Source organism: Terrapene carolina, unplaced genomic scaffold (assembly GCF_002925995.2).
Source record: "Terrapene carolina triunguis isolate 2854851 unplaced genomic scaffold, T_m_triunguis-2.0 Scaffold58, whole genome shotgun sequence".
Taxonomy (NCBI): Eukaryota; Metazoa; Chordata; order Testudines; family Emydidae; genus Terrapene; species Terrapene triunguis.
The window spans coordinates 37,337,822-37,354,659 of NW_020664409.1; the positions used below are offsets into that span (position 1 = coordinate 37,337,822).

General features: G+C 39.9%; 1 protein-coding gene across 5 annotated transcripts in view; it reads right to left on the reverse strand.

Moving 5' to 3' along the window:
* Nucleotides 1–3,609: 3,609 nt before the first annotated feature.
* The window catches only part of KCTD1 (potassium channel tetramerization domain containing 1), a 141,519-nt gene continuing 128,290 nt past the window's right edge, over nucleotides 3,610–16,838 (reverse strand). For all 5 annotated transcript variants that reach the window (XM_024202682.2, XM_024202684.2, XM_024202680.2 and 2 more), the window contains 3 exons: nucleotides 14,758–14,902; nucleotides 12,293–12,598; nucleotides 3,610–9,257 (listed from right to left, as the gene is read on the reverse strand). In XM_024202682.2, the coding sequence (XP_024058450.1) occupies nucleotides 9,099–9,257; nucleotides 12,293–12,598; nucleotides 14,758–14,902 (610 nt within the window). In that variant the 3' untranslated portion in view covers nucleotides 3,610–9,098. The remainder of the gene's footprint in view (nucleotides 9,258–12,292; nucleotides 12,599–14,757; nucleotides 14,903–16,838) is intronic.

The following is a 16,838-nucleotide window of genomic DNA, read 5'->3' on the forward strand; positions in this document are numbered from 1 at the left end:
ACAGCTAAGGCCCTTTCTGTTTGCATAATATTGCTCATTTATATCCCCACATGCATTTCATGCTCCTCTGGCTCTGAAGTTCAGGGTGGATTAGAGATCATGGAGAGCTAGGACTGGATGCGGCAGTGTGCTGGGCATGCTGGCCCCCCATCCAACGAAGTACTCAAGCATATGCTTAATTTTAATGTAAGTCTAGAATTAGCCCCACTCTACTGATGTTCTATGCCTGCCTCATTCTCCAAAGTTAGGCATGTGCTTAAGTGCTTTAGTGACTCAGGGCCAGCATGCTCAGCGCCTTGCAGGCCCCTGAAGTCTTTTCATGTAAGGTTGTGTGGGTCTTCTCTTGCCCGTTTCCATATTGCTGTTTAAAAACAGCTCTTGAAATGTGGCTGATTTCTCTAAAGTGGTTGCAAGCTCTGGATTCAGACTACAACTTGCTCATGTAAACTGTTGCTTTACAGCACTATACAATGGTACATGGCACCGAATCTTGTCTGGACCCACCCGGACGGCCAAGTAGACACTCGTGTACAGTGTGTGTGTCTGTGTAACCTCACTATAGTCCCACCCTTGTGTTGTGTCTTCATTCAGATTGTAAACCCTTTGAGGCAAGAGAAAACAGGACAAATGCCAAGTTTTGCCAAAAAAAAGTTGACACATCTGGGACAGAGCTTAAAAAAAGGACTGTCCTGGCCAAAATGGGATGTATCGTCACCCTATCTTTATCTACTGCCCGTGAAGTGGCTTGCATGCTTTGAGCACCATGGCAGACACATTGGCATAGGCAGTGCTCTGGTATTACTGTCCTGGTGCATTGGAGGTCACAATGGTATAAATTCCTAAGTCCTGTCTACACTACTGTATCCATCATTGCTACCATGAGGTTGTGCTGATGGCGAATTATGGGTAATTTTTACTGTTCATGTTGTGATCTTGACACTTCCTTGTTCAGATCTTCACAGATTAGCTATCACCAAGCGATATACCTCATAGACAGTGGGCACCATTAAAAACTAGACCCTTACCACCCAGAATCATTTACCACAATACTTTTCATTTTAAGATTAGGGAATGCCACCTCTTGTCTATAGAGGGCCTAGCACAATTGGGTCTTCTGGGTGCTTCTGTAATACAAATCGAGTAAATCGAGTAAAGCTAAACAGTGAGGTGCGGTAAATATCCAGTTTTTAATGAAACTCACTATAAGAGGCAATGTGTCATTTATTGGAGCTGTTGTCATGCCATTGTAAAGAAAATATTCAGCCTAAGATGTGGCTGACACTGTGTACTAAAGAAGAGAACAACGCGGTCAATGATGCGACCAAAAGGGCAGACAGGTCGGGGGATTCCAGAAAATGGGAAAAGATAAAGTAGTACTCACCTACCTGTAGGTGCAGAAACATCTCACTTCTCACCTCCTGACCACAGCACAGACTCAGGTAGGTGTGTAACACTCTCCCCCAAAGGAGATATTAAGAGGCCTATACAACATAGAATGGGGAATAGGAAAGATACATTTCCTAAGCATTTTACTAAAAACACTTATTTTCCATCAAAATCTGACTATATTCCAGTCCCTTTGATATATCATCTTAGCAGCACTCTTATGCTTGATGGACACATTAACATTAAAAATGTGAGGGCTTAAAATAACTTAATATACAACTTACAACAAAGTATTAGAACAGATCAATTTATGTTACAGTATCTTGAAAAAGTCAGCAACGTTCTGTTCACTTTATACGAAAAGCCTGGGTGTTGAAATGCATCAGTGATAAAGTGTGAAGAAACCAGAAGTGAGTGGATCTCATTATTTAAACTAGCGCAAGGAACAATTTAACCCAATTAGCTTGGTCATACAAAGATTGTCAGTGCTCTTGGGTGTGAATACTGATTTGCTCACAGAAAAGAGACATAGGTCTTTTTTTAAATGTTTCTCCAACAAAGGGGAAGATCAGTCAGAAACAAACATGAATGGATCAGACATGTTAAAAACCGAAGTTATATGGAATATACTTGACTTTTCCTAAACATTGTTTCTTTGTACTTCCCTTCAAAGTACTCAAAGTCCACTGCTCATGCAATATCTGGCAAACAGCATGGCAGTTTGCCTGAGTTGAAGAAACATTATCGAAGTCTGTATTCACAGGTGACTTTAACATTCTACGGAAAGTGCTTGGGTTTTTTTTAGCCTGAAAGTATGTCACAAACATGAATAGAATGATATGCTTGCTCTCCCTAGCCCTCTTTACCTTAGGATAAAATTATACACTTCCAATTACTGGGCCAGTTAAAATCGATACAAAGGTGGGAAAAAATAGATCATTTTTCTTATGGAAGTAACTGTTTTCATTAATTTTTCATTAGTCCTGCTTTTGTTTTGCTATCCATCACTGGAGGAGCTGGTAAGAAGTAGATTACATTTAGGTTATCTTACATGCTTCCAGGATTTAGTAGATATTGCCTGATAAAGCTGCAAGTTTTATGGCTTTAACTTATATTTATCAGTAATGCATCAGAAGAGTATTTTTGGCAGTACTGTTATCTCTGAGCCAACCAGTAGAGTATTTGAGAGTTGCATTGGCTAAGGTTGTTAATATGGTACTCTCTTTAAGCTACACATCCAAACACAGTACTACTGTGAGAAAGATAAGCAGATACTGAAGGACCAAGTTAATGTAGAAGTTTAATCCTCATCTTTTTTATTTCGCAATTTCAATTTTGGATTTCTTTTAAGCTAAAAATCAAGCCATGCCTTGAACAAACGTATCTATTAGCACTCATCGCTTTAAAAGACTCCTGTCATTGACAAAAATCAAAACTGAACTGTAATCCCTTTAAGCAGGTATATTTTCCTGGATTTTTTTTTTTCAGATGGCTAATATGAATTACCAGAACTCTTTCACTTATTATACAGCTTTTTTTTTCTATGCCACCTTAGTTCTATGGAAGGGAATTGAAATATCATAAATAGAAGATTATAGATATTAATGAAAGAACTGGCCCAGAGGACAGAGATACAGAACCAAATAGAGGTTATTTAAACACTTTGGTTTTTTGTTTTATAAACTGGAACAAGAAAAAAATCCAAGTGAATATGCAAGATTAACACAGTAATTATTTTAAAAATTGAAACCGAAAGGCAGTGGCTATAAAGCATCTATGCCACATTTGAGCAAACCATAAAGTAATACATCATAGTATATCAACTTTCCCAAAGTATTGCAAATGGAACTGTGAAGGAAAATGAAAGGACAGTGATGGCATGGTGGGTTAGTGCCAGGAACACCTGAGTGTGAATCCTGGCACTGCTACTGCTTTGCTTGCAGCTTTGCACAAATCATTGCTCATTCAGCTTTCCCATCTGTAAGATGAGCATGCTACCACTTACTTCCCTCACAGGCACTGAGATGTTTAATTAAAGATTTGTACAATCTTCTGAGCAGGCTAAGTATTACTATGGAGCTGCCCAAATACACCCAAGCAGAACAAATACAATATAGAGGAAAAGGCAAATAGATTCACAACCAATTTCACCATTTATCTGGCAATAACTGTATTCAATGCAAGACACCAAATACAAATCTGAAATATGTTATTTATTAGGAAATTGTAAGGATTAGTGAAACAGCTGCTACAGATCGAACTAGCATCCCATGTGCTGATTTGTAGATCAAGTGTAATTTCTTCTGGATTAATCAATTGAAGCATCAAACATCAATTTATTTGATCCTCACTAATCCATAAATTTGAATGTAATAGAATGGAAAATCAGAACAAATACAACTAACAGTACATTAAGCTAGAGTGTCAATGTAGACTTTATGTATAGATTAAAAAAAGGTTGACACCCAATTGAGGTGAGTACTTAACATGTTGCATACCTATAAATTACAGGCTGCTTAATAATGGTGACTAGGCAAGGTCAGGCATCCAATATTACATATTTTCTTCAGAAAGAAAAAAATACTGACAAGCTACATAGTAGAACAGAAACAGAAAGACTATTTGGTGTTATAGATGAACTCATTTATCAGTCCCAACTCAGAGTACAGAGACAAATCACATGGATCTCTTTCTTTCCTCCACCATCCATCCAAGAAAGCTAATCAAAGCTGTACTCTTAAATGCAATAGAGCTGACCAGTGTAGCTCGGCAAGCGCTCAGCACGACTTGCACGTACAGACAGAGGAGCTGGTCACTTCAGGGCAAATTTTTCATACTAATGGGAAAATAGGAGGCGTTGTCAGGAATGCAATGTTTAAACTTTGCTGTGAGATAAGGTGTGTTTCTCTCACTCTGATCTGATATTAAAACGTAAACTTTTTTTTTAATTTTTTTTTTTAAATACAGGATTGTGGTCAATTGATCATTTTGGCCCAGATTCTGATCTCCTACCCCCATTACGTAGCCCCTTACTCCATGAAATAGTCTAATCAAATCCAAAAGAGATTAATTAAGGAGTAAACTACTATTCAATGTGAGCAATGGGGAACAGAATCTGGTTCTTAATAGCTAACTTCAGATTTTCTTTTGATAATTTCTCTTGTTTATTTCATGGACATATGGCACAATAAACAATAACGTATTAAACTGCAGGCCAAGTAAGTTATAAAAATATATATATTTACAGAAAACAAAGGTATCCAGAATCTCTCACGGGACATTTCTACTTTTGCAAACAAGTGTCTTATCCAAAAGAGTGACAATTTCAAGTGCTAATATTAACATGCCATAAAACACTGAAGTTAGTCATTGGCTAATATGAAAACAATGCTCTAGCTCAAGTTACAGTTATAAAATGTTGGGAGGAAACTTTTGTACTATCAATTCAACTATATATCTTGCATCTGTGTTGGAAGAAGGGTGGCGATTTGATTTCAACAGTTTCTATCTCAAATACAGAACATCTGATCCAATATACTCAGTTTATTTCTGGGGGCCTGAATAACCAGCTCAGTGAGGTAATAGCCAAAGACAACAGAGACTTAATGCAAAGTATTGATTTTGGTGCTGGTGATCCCTGCAGCCCCTCAAGAAATAATAAACCATTCAAACTGAAGTCTGAGAAAAATCAACTGGTCTAAAGGCCCTGAGGGTTTCTTGGTTTCATTTCCACTGTAAATAAACCGCAGGCAACAAGAATGCCTGCATTCAAATATCAGTTGTCCACTAGAAATGATTCATAATATAGAATTCCTCAGTAAAGAAGTGACAGATTCAAGTAAATTGTTTTATTTCTCTAAAAAATAAACATTGGTCAATAGAATTCCAAGTTCTCTTTTAAAAAAATGTGGACTTTAAAGTGATAAGTCGCTCATGGGAATGCAAAATCTTGTAATTAATGTATGAATCAATTTGAAAAGGTCTATGGAAAATATTCAGGGTCCACGAACAAGTTATTTCTTTGTAAATTAAAAATCAGCTCATTTAGCATAATAATGGGAGCAAGAATAATTGAATGGCTTGCTCAACTTCTATACCTTCAGATGGTCCTCTGTAGCCAGTCAGGCTCCACTGACGTCCCTTCTGGCTTTTGTTACATCTTCAGTCATATGACTTTTCATCCTATGGATTAACTTCACTGTGCAGCATGACCAACTTAGTCAAATGTCAGTGTGATACAGCCTTCCCTTCCTCCCCCCGAAATTGCTTCCCAATTACTCATGCCCCTGCTAGCCAACAATTGAAAATACGAGCCTGCTGACTAGTGCAGTTTAAAAGACACAATTCAGCTTTCTCCTAGATTCATGGCAATGAACTGAGAAAAGCAACTGCAGAATGGAACTGGGCAAAGCTCCTGTTATAAGAGGAGTGGGGAACAGAATTACCAAGTACTTTTTGATATGTAGCAATTCTACAAATGTGACTAAAATAGGGACTTAATTTTTCCCCCACCTGACCAAAGGGAGAGAGGATTGATCAGTTCAGTTTAGGGACTCATCAGATCTGGGATTTTCAAGAGTCACTATCTATAAATACTTGCATTACACAGTGTATATTAAGGTTGAATTTGGGAAAGAACTGTACTTGGTTTCAAAAGTGAAACCTTTGAGCGCTACTTGTAAAAATCCAGTGTTAACTTTTCAAAAAGCAACAATGCTGTCACAGTTCTTTGGAAGTCAGAGTTTTTCCTCCCCCTAAGTTTTATTTTAAGGAAGAGTGTGTCACATGGCATTTTCGAGTACATGCACAGCAGTCCCTTTGATAGTTGCTTAATCAACCTGCCAGACATGTAGAGTTGGAAGCTGGCATTCATTGCAATTTTTCCACTCGGTATAGCTAAATAAAACACACACTGATGGCATAAAATACAGTTATACTAAGAAAATAGATAAATAAAACTATTGTACACGTAAAAATTATTAGCCTCCAGAAATGAGCTGTCCTTATACTCGTCCTTTCTCTTTCTCTTACTGGATATGCTGCTCATGTGTCTACTGATCAGATTTTCTAAGCAACATTTTAAAGACACATTGTTACAAGCGTGACCTTCATGTGCACAAAACTAATCTGTTTCCTCTCTAAAATCTATGTTTTGTTTATTCCTGCATCTCATTACTTTTCATTAGTCATTCCTTTGTCTGTGACCTCTTACTCCATAACTACAACATAATTGCAGTGACATTTACATTCAGGGTCTCAGAATGATTTATGACTCAATTCTTAATGAATGAACATTCAGTGAAAGCATATCTGGCCATTCAGGGATTTGGAAAAAGCAGGAAGTTATCTCCGGCTTCAGGGAGCTGAGCAGGTATGTTGCACAAAGAGCCATAAAACTTCCATCTGAACAAAACCCAGAAACTTGAAACAACAGCAACAAAAATGTTTTGTAGTAGAATTTAAGAGGAAAGAGAAAGTGAATTCTTTTGATGGCTGTTTCCCATCCACCCCAATGATCTCTGTGCTTACAAAGACCAGAGGACAGGCAGGTGCATTGTAATAAGCCAGAGGCCCCAGTAGCAACACTACACTCAAACAGCCTGGCAGAGTTTCCATAATGTATATTCAAGTTTTTCAGATTCAGTCTCAACCATTTCTGACTACTTTGCACTAATACAAATATCAATCCCTGGGATGTTTCCTTTCCCACCTCTGTGCAAACTAACTACTAACTTTTTGGGGGGCGGGAGGGAGAAGTACAAGCATTTATTTATTTTGTAAGAGGAGTACTTACTATTACTCGAAAACAAGCATTTTAAAATGATGCAGCTATTTCAAGCTTTTCATAAGTGTATACCTACAGATAAGCAGGAAACTAAAAACTGTCTACCCAACTTAGATTTCTGGAGTTCCTCTCCCGCACCTCTCCACCCCTCCGGTTCCATAACCTGCTCATTTCAAATCCCAATGGGATGCACTGCCAAGAAGATATTAAATATCCCTCCCTCTCCTAAATGTTAATAAAAAACAGAAAAAATGGTTTACTTTTTTCAGTTATCAGAACTATATTAAAAACCTTGTTACATGGAGTATTTACTTTTCACAATGTTTTTTAAATAAATAGCAAGGTCTCACTGAAATGAATGGAATGCCTGCACCATTGATTCAATAGGATTTTCCATAGTAATATACAGTCATATAGTGTAATATTGCATAAAGAAATACTTTGGATGAAAGACAATGTGGTTGCTGGTGCATCTTATGTGATAAAATCATCAACCCATGAACAGTTTGTGCAGTAGTGTCATTTACGCGTTATGTTTACTTTGCAAAGTCTAATTGACATCAACTGGGCATGTGCACAATTGATTTCAATGACATGTTGCACAATAAGAATAACTTGCAAGATAACTGTGTACAAAGTTACTGCCTAGTAATAAGAATAATAAGGTCGATGGTGTAGCCAAAGGGTCTCACTTCTAGGCAGAAGCTTATTAGCCCTAAACAAGGAAAATTAACAACATTAAAAACAAACATTCTGACTTACAGTCATCAAGGTAATTCAGAGTTACAGCTGCCAACTCCATGTTTAAAAAGGAATGATGTGACTATTATTAGTTATAGGTTTCAGAACATTTACCTGGCATTATTTTCATGACTGATTTCTCTGGGCCAAACTTTTATTATTATTATTAAGTTCGACCAGTATTGAAAATGTTCCCATCACCACAATAGCCTCTTTTCAAACTCAAAGCTTAAAAAACTAGTGTTGAATGTAAACCAGCAATATAGGGTGCATCAGACAGGTTTTCCAATATAGGCCAATGAGAGCATCTATTTCCTGTAACTCACTCTACCATGCATAGGGATTGCAGCTTGCTTACTGTATGCAAGATAACTTACTATTCTGCAACCCTAACAGGACTAGGGGAAGCATAAACAGAGTGAGCTACTGACTGATTATTTTAATTCAATTTCTTTTGCTTTTGTTGGTTTAATGCACACCCTCATTATTTTAAACAGAGTTTATTGTATCCAATACATTATAAAATTTAAAAAATTGTAGGAAAGCAGCAAATTCAAACTAGAGCAACTCTACCAAGTATTAATTCTGGTCCCATTGCAAAAACAAAAAACTCAACTCATTTAAAACCAAAAAAAAGGTAACTTTTCACATCTGTGAGGGCAGACAAAAGTGTGTGATGTCTGTACAGACTATGTTTAAAATCTCTGTCAACTAGCTTTCACTGCTATGGATGGATGTTTCCTGAAGTCCTCCTGCCTGGTTACCTCTAAAAAGACACCGACATAAACCTCCAAACGCAAATAAACTTGAATCAAGACGTACACACGGGAAAGTGGATGGATCTCTGGTAATGGAAAATGTATCGGAGTACTTTGTCTCCCCCTGATGGTAATGGCTTGTTTACCGTTAAGTGGGCCTAAAGAAGGCCTAGGACACTTAATGGCTATCACAGCACCAACCCTACCTACCCATTTTTTTTCCTTCCTTTGTTTGCATTTCCTATCTTTTGACATATAATTACACCTTGAGGTTATTATTATTACTATTCCAAATGCTCCCGTATGAATTCAGGTGTGGTCTCTATATTTCATACAAAGGCGTCTTTATTCAATTTTAGTTCCAGGACTTGTTTGGTGTCCAAACTGCACATGTAACGTCCCTTTTTTGCATAAAGAAACATGTCCATTTAGTCCAGAGGCTCTTGCTTTATTCGAATGACGGAGGGTGCACGAGATGTCCTTCTGAGTTCTCGCCTCAGTACGTATTCACTGAATTGGGAAGAGTCCACCCCTCCTCCACATGAGCCAACAATCTCAAATCCTCTTTGCTGCAACCTCTCAAGTACCTGCAAAGAGAGTAAATAAATGTAAAAATAAACAACAGAAAACCAAGACTGCTACTACTGGTGAAGGATGATCAACTTGCAGTAGCCAAACTGTGACCTTCTGTAAACTGTGATCCAGGTGAAGAACAAATAACACACAGCTCTGCTAACAGACTTTGCTAGAATGTCTTAATTAGTAGATTTCCTTTAGATACCATTGCATCCCCCCCAAAAAATTAAAAAAAATTTAAAAAAAAAAAAAAAAAAAAGAGAGAGAGGTTACTTACCTTCCAGTAACTTGAGTTCTTCAATTTGTTTTGTCCCTATGGGTGCTCCACCATAGAACGTGTGTGCGCCCATGCGCTATCAACCAGAGATTTAAATCTACAGTGTCCGCGGGTCTGCACTTGAGCACCTATGCGTCCTTGTGCTCCAGAGTGAAGATATATAGGGAGGAGTGAACCCACTGCAGCACCTGTGGGAAGCCCAAACATGGCTTTTTCCGGGCAGGAACCCTACAGAATTGGTGCCCTTAAGAGGTCCAGGGATTCCAATAAGGTGGGTAAGGGGAGAGTCCCCAGGGATATTTGTGTTCTAAAAGCCCAGAGTGCCTTCTGGGCTCTGGTGATTTCTTGCTGGGGTACACTTCAAGCAGCGTAGGATGGTAAGTTAAGGAAGAGCCCTGCCCAGACATTTCAGAGTCTGAGGCAGCATCCCATGTCCAGAACTGGAGCTCTTGGTGTTGTTGCCGGAGACAGAGCTGGGGGCTATGAAGGCACTGGAAGATGGGTGAGTACTGGGAGCCCGACTCCTAGCGCGAGATGAAAGGAGGAGATAACCGGTGGACATATCGATATCAACAGGTAACTTCTCTAAGTGCCCCTTAAGAGGTAGGGACTCCAGTTCCTCTGAGATAAGCAGACCCTCCTGCAAGAAGAACCGCTAGGGTGCCAGAGGCCTCTGGCAATGGGCAGTAGGAACTGGGAGCGGCACCGAAGCTCTAGCTGGGGATGAGAAGTGGGGGCTGTTGACGTTGGTGATGAAGTGGCCACCGAAATGTTATCTCTATGCTCCAAGTGCATGCCACCCAAAGTTAATGGTACTGGAGAGGGAGCAGAGGCTTGAAAGGGCTCTATATGACTTCTTGGAGGGCTTTTGTACCATTGCCTCAGATTATCCTGAGTCTTTGGATTTAGATGAGTCGCGATGTCAAGACGGTGCTCGGGAAGGTGCTTATCAGAACTGTTTGCTGGCAGGCTAATCTGAACAGGACCTCTGCTTAGGTGGTACCGAGGCCTCGGTGCCAATGTCTGTTCAAGCCTTGGAGGTACTCATTATGGGACATGAGGTCTCCCTGGGATCCATTCTAAGGAGGTGAACTACCCTTTTTTCTGGAGGTTCTCTCAGAAGAAAGGCTCTCTTTTCTTAGAGTGCTTCATTTCTGAAACAACCTCAGTCACTTCCGAAGTATTGGGGGGAGGGGAGGAAGGAATCTGACCCCACAGACCTTAAGGAGTGTGCCATGAGGAGAAGCTTCAATCTTGCCTCCCTTTCTTTGTGAAACATGCTTTTAATCCCCGTGCATCTTTGCACTTGGATGGGATGTGAGAGTCTTTGAGACACCAAAGACAGCTAGAATGCTTGTCAGTCTGATGAAAATTCTATTATAGGTCTGGCAGGATTTGAATCCTGAGGCACTGGCATACCCCAGAAGTTAAGCCAATGAGGAAGGCCAAGGAATCAATGCTAAGGAACCTGGGGTGGAGGCAGTCACAAACACACACAAATTTGTGCAAAATTAAAAAAGGAAAGCAAATATTGAAACAAAAACAAAACAAATACTGAGTAAATAAAACAACAGAAATAGCTTCCAGGAAGCAGTGGACACCTCAGTTGTTCCGTCTCAAGTGGCCGGCATTTGGGAAGGAACTGGAGTGGTGATGGGTCTGCTCCTCCCTACATACCATTGTTCTGAAACACAAGATTGTGTAGTGTGCAGGCGCGGACCCATAGAACATTGCGGATTCAAATCTCTGGTTGAGAGTGCAGGGGTGTGCATACATCTTACAGTGGAGCATCCATAGGGACATATACTTGAAGAAGAAGAATTACTTCAGAAAAATTATTCCTAATCTGTCTTTAACTGAACTGATCTCATCTGACCTGGTCACTGAGTGTTACATAGGTAGCATAGTGATGGGTGAGTGGGAGAGGAAAATTTGTAGGCTTAATTTAGAATTTTTTGCAGATACAAGTATCTGTGTCTAAAGCATTGCACGGGTGCATCTAAATAAAATAACAACAAAGGTATTGATGAAAATTCCAGAACTGAAAGGTACTTTACCTCCAAACACTTGTTGAATATGGTGCAGTTGCTAAAAGAAGAAAATTCCTTACTGTCACCAATCCAGGGGATGAGGGAGATAACATTGCAACTGACTAGTTTATTACAAACTTCCTCTAGATCTGCTAAAATTTATCTCCCAGGGTTCCTCAGCCATTTCATGACAGTTTTATTTTACACCAAGGCTACTCACTTTATGTACTATTGCTTCTCATTATTTCAGAATAAAATGGAAGAAATATCCAAAGAAGAACAGGAAGAAATCAGCACGTTTCCATGGACCCTGAAATACATATGCCCATTTTCTCAGAAGCAGACACATGTCCTCATTGATGTTTCTTCATAGAGCAGGAAGAAAGAATAGATCTCACATCCAACACAAAGCATGTATGGCAACACAACACATGCCCGAGGGTGTTCCTGATCAAACACAAAAGACTTGACTAACACTGGAGAAGTTGCATAGTTTTCAGAGTAATTTGTTTCAGCAACGTTTGTTCTTTTGCAAGGATGTTTGGAAAAGATACATGTGAAATAATTTGAGGAAGTCAGCCCTAACCTGTGGAACTAACTTATTCTTACTAGCCACTTCAAAGTCTCCAATTGCTTTTGCCCACTGAAACCTCCTAGAGTTAAGGTAAAGAGAGTCAGTCCATTGGCACAAAATCAATCATTGGTCTACTTTTAAAATGATGCACTCATGACTTCGTACCTGAACTGAGTTGAGGTGACAGTATCCATTCAATGGAAACCTGATGACATGGGTGGAGTCGTGATTCCAGCCAGCATTGACGGAATTACACATCACGTCGCCAATTTCTGGAAAAACTTCTTCTATCAAAGATTTATCGCCACTCAGTGTAATCCTCTCTCCAAGATCTGGGGCAACACGCACCACCAAGCACTCGCAGGACCTTGAAAAACGGCTAGTCTCCCGATCCTGTTTCCACCTTTCCATTTCACCTAGCATGGGCTGAAGCTGAAAATACTTTGCCTCTTCATATAGCAAACTGTAGTCCTGAAAGATATATATTTTACTGTGCACAACTAAATATGACGCATTGTGAATATACAGTAACTGCTTATGTGTACGGTTATTCTGGCAAAGAGGCTAGGATAGCTCGAGAGTTGAAACCCCTTCTACACATTTCATAATTACTACATACACAGTTAAGGAACAAGCAAAAACAGTCTCTTAAAATCTACTGCCTGAAATAATACCTAGAAAAAAGCTTTTTACCTCCATTTTTTTTGAAGTGTGTATTATGGACCACATCAGATTGTCACAGTCCACCTTTCTCTAAATGTTTATCCCCATAGTGATGTCATAAAATGACGACCTCACTGAACAGATGGAACAAAACTAAATCAGGATTCAGAAAATCCATCATTAGGATCCATCATGTCTTACAGCAATACTAGCAGGCACAGTAACAGGTATAAGCATGTAAATGAGGAAGACGGCAATGTTTTTAAAAGTAAAATGATTCAGATATTTGCATAATGATTTGCATATATTACTCCATTTTAAAAATTAAGTATTTTGACTATATCCCTATTTGTCTACAGTATTGTTTCTGCTATGTTGCCTCAAACACAATAGAAAATGCATTCTGAAGCATAGCAAGTATAGAAATTATTTAGAACTGATGCTTGCTTCCAAATTTTACATTTCTATTTTGCTGTTGCTGTTTTTTTTTTTTTTTTAGTTTAACGCATGTATTTGGGGAAAAAAAGTGTCTGTATGAAGAAAACCAATGTGAGAATCAGGGAAGATAGAGGAATGTAATGACAACAAAGGAGCAGTAGTAACAAGGTCTATATTGCACTGAAATTGAGCAATAGACTTAATGCTTAATAGGCACATGATAAATGGATAATTGTCCAGCTGCGTTTATAATTAAATGAGAGTCATCAACTAACCCGAGCATCTGTCCTGAAGAGGGAGAGCTATTTGTTTTAAACATGTGTCTTTGTAGAAGACTCAAAATGTGACTGGAAGGGACCTTCTGAACACCACAGTGAATGTGCTGTCTAGAGCTGTTTTTTTAAAAATTTTCAGCAGAATTATAATATAATTATATATTAAACTACTCTGCAAGAGTGAACTATTAATGTTATGAAGAAGGCTGCCACCTTTAGACATCTATGTTACCTAGGTGGGTCTATACTAGTCATGAATAAAAAAGGATACGTGTGTTGCTACCAGAGATTATTCAAAAGGTTGCTGCAATACAGCTCTTAAACTGAAACTAATGTTCATTTCACCAGTCAGGCAAATTAATTTTCCTACTACGTAGACAATTACGGCCAGATTTTCAAAAGAACTCAACATGTTACATGCTTTTAAAGATGAACAAAAGGTTATAGAACATTCTAAACTGCCTTCCATGTTACCTTTCCTATCCCATCCTAATGTCATGCCTCCTTATGTAAACTAATGGCGGGACACACTGCATACTCAGATGTACATTTACAGGGAGAAAGGATGATAAAGATCCCTTCTGAGCCGATCTGTGGCCTCCAGCTTGCATTTTACTGACAACCCTCCCCCCCCCCAGGAAGTTCTAAGATTTTCACAATTTTCATGAAAAGATCAATATCTCTCTCTCTCTCTCTCTCTCAAAAAAAGCTTAGTCCAGACTGATAAATATCTGGCTTAGATAATGAGGTTGCAAGAATTCACCCTTGATTTCTCAGCTAAGACACTAAGAACGAGTCACATGTGTGTCTCTCAGGGGTTAAGGGAAAATGAAACTCTGCAGTTCACCCATTATACACATTTTAACGTTATTTACTTTTGGCTGTCAGGACTCACATCACTCTTCCAGTGTCAGCCTGTGATCACAGGACAGAGTCCTTTTAATTGAAGGAGAAGAAGGAGAATTGATGGGGAACCCTCTGCAGAGGTCATATAGTTTAATGCATAAGCATGCATACTATGCTACGGTCAGGAAGGCAAAATTTAGCATTAATACCATTCAAGAAAAGGCCAACAGATGTCACTTTAGTGAGACAAAGCTTACTTCTGCCAAGTGACTAAAAGCATTGTCAAATGCTCCAAAACCCACTCCTGCCTCATAGACTATTTTAATTACACTCCCAAATTATCTCCTCTGAGGAGGCGAGACAGTTGCAGAATAATTTCAAACACACTTAAGTCACTTAAAATCTCACCTTGAAATCATCAGGAATTAGGAGTTTCGATGTTCGTAGAAAATTCAAGATATATCTGAACATTTGCCCATCTCTGTCAATGAAATAGTGCTGCTTGAGACTGTCCAAAACAATGGGCTCCGTGCCATCAAAAAGCCTTCCAATTCTGGAGAGGAAAAGAGGTGAACACCAAGGTCAAATTACAAACCACATTTTAGCCATTAACCACCAACAGCTACTCACCTTGTTACCGAATAGTAGCACTGCTACAAAAGAGAAGGACACCCAACAGCCTGATTTTGCACCCCCTCACACTGCAGAAAACTCATTCATATGAACAGTTCAATGGCTTCAATGTAGTAAGCTCTTTGACTTCAGTAAGACTATTTTTGCACGTAACTACTACTCAATGTAAAGGCTGCAGATTCTGGCCTTTAAGGAATGCTACTGCTTACTAGGGAGAGCTACATAACAGAAATGGAAACTTCAAGACACGTTTGTTAAACCATGTACAATTAAATAAATTATAAAAATAGTAGGTGAGGAGATTTCATAGTAGAAATTTAATGTGATTGTAGCAGGTGTCTATTAGCTTGTTCTAAAGTTATGGGCACTTTTGTCCACCTTTATAACACCCCCCTCTCCCAAATCTCATGTGCTTAATCTTCCTGCAACATTAACCTTTAAGTCTGAAATTTTCTAGGGTGACCAGACAGCGAATGTGAAAAATTGGGATCGGGTGGGAGGTAATAGGAGCCTATATAAAAAAAAGACCCAAAAATCGGGACTGTCCCTATACAATTTGGACATCTAGCCACCCTATCTAGGTTTGGTGTCTAAGGAAAAGATTTGGGGAGGGGGGTAATAAAGTTTGAGCTAAATCCCTCATGCTGTTTTTGAATTTTTTTCAAAGAGAAAGAGAGTGAGTGCACATGTCCATACATTTAATCACTAAAACTCACCTAAGGGCACTTTTGTGAACAGGGCTGCATCAAATATTGCATAAGTCTGAAATGTCACATGGACAGTTTTCAGGGAGGAGGTCGGGGCTTTGCTTGATTTGGGATCCCACAATTTTAGAGCCTTGTTGCAATTTGCTATACTGTATTCTGCAAATTCTACCTTTTCATTTTCTTAACTGTCATACAGGGGATGACACCAATTGAAACAATATTAGTTTCTAAATCAATATAGTTAAATTGGAACAAAAACTCTGTACATCTGGCCAAAGTCTCTTTTTCCAGTTGGAACATACAGTCACCACAATGTAAACTACAGAGACTGTTTTCATACTAAAATAGTAATAGAGGGAACAAACCCCCGCCCCCAAACTATTAGATCTCAAATAACTTCCATTGTTGCATGTAATGTTGTTTTAGATGTGTTCGTTCCTGGATATTAGAGTGACAAGGTGGGTGAGGTAGTATCTTTAATTGGACTAACGTCTGCTGGTCCAATAAAGAAAAGGTCTGCATAAGCTCAAAAGTGCATGTCTTCCCCAACAGAAGTTGGTCCAATAAAAGATATTTCCTCATTCGCCTTGTTTCTCTAGATCACGGGTGGACAAACTTTTTGGCCTGAGGGCCGCATCAGGTTTTGTAAATTGTATGGAGGGCTGGTTAGGGGAGGGGGTCGTGGCTCGGCCCCCACCTCCTATCTGCCTCCCCCCCCACCCCCCGAGACTCCTGCCCCCCTGTTCCCTGATGTGCCCCCCCCCGGGACCTCTGCCCCATCCACACACCCCTTCTCTCTGTCCCCTGACTGCCCCTGGAACCCTTGCCCCTGACTGCCCCCCGCCACCCCATCCAACATCCCCTCCTTCCTGACTGCCCCCCTGGGACCCCTGCCCCCATTCAACCCCCTGTTCCTCCCCCCCACCCCTATCCACACCCTAGCCCCCTGAGCACCACCCCGAACTCCCCTGCCCTCTATCCAAGCTCCCGTGCTCCCTGCCCCCTTACCGGGCTGCCTGGAGCACCAGTGGTTGGCAGTGCTACAGCCATGCCGCCCGGCTGGAGCTGGGCCACGCCGCTGCCGCCACCACGCAGCTCAGAGCACCAGGTCAGGCCTGGCTCTGCAGCTGCGCTGCCCCAGGAGCTCAC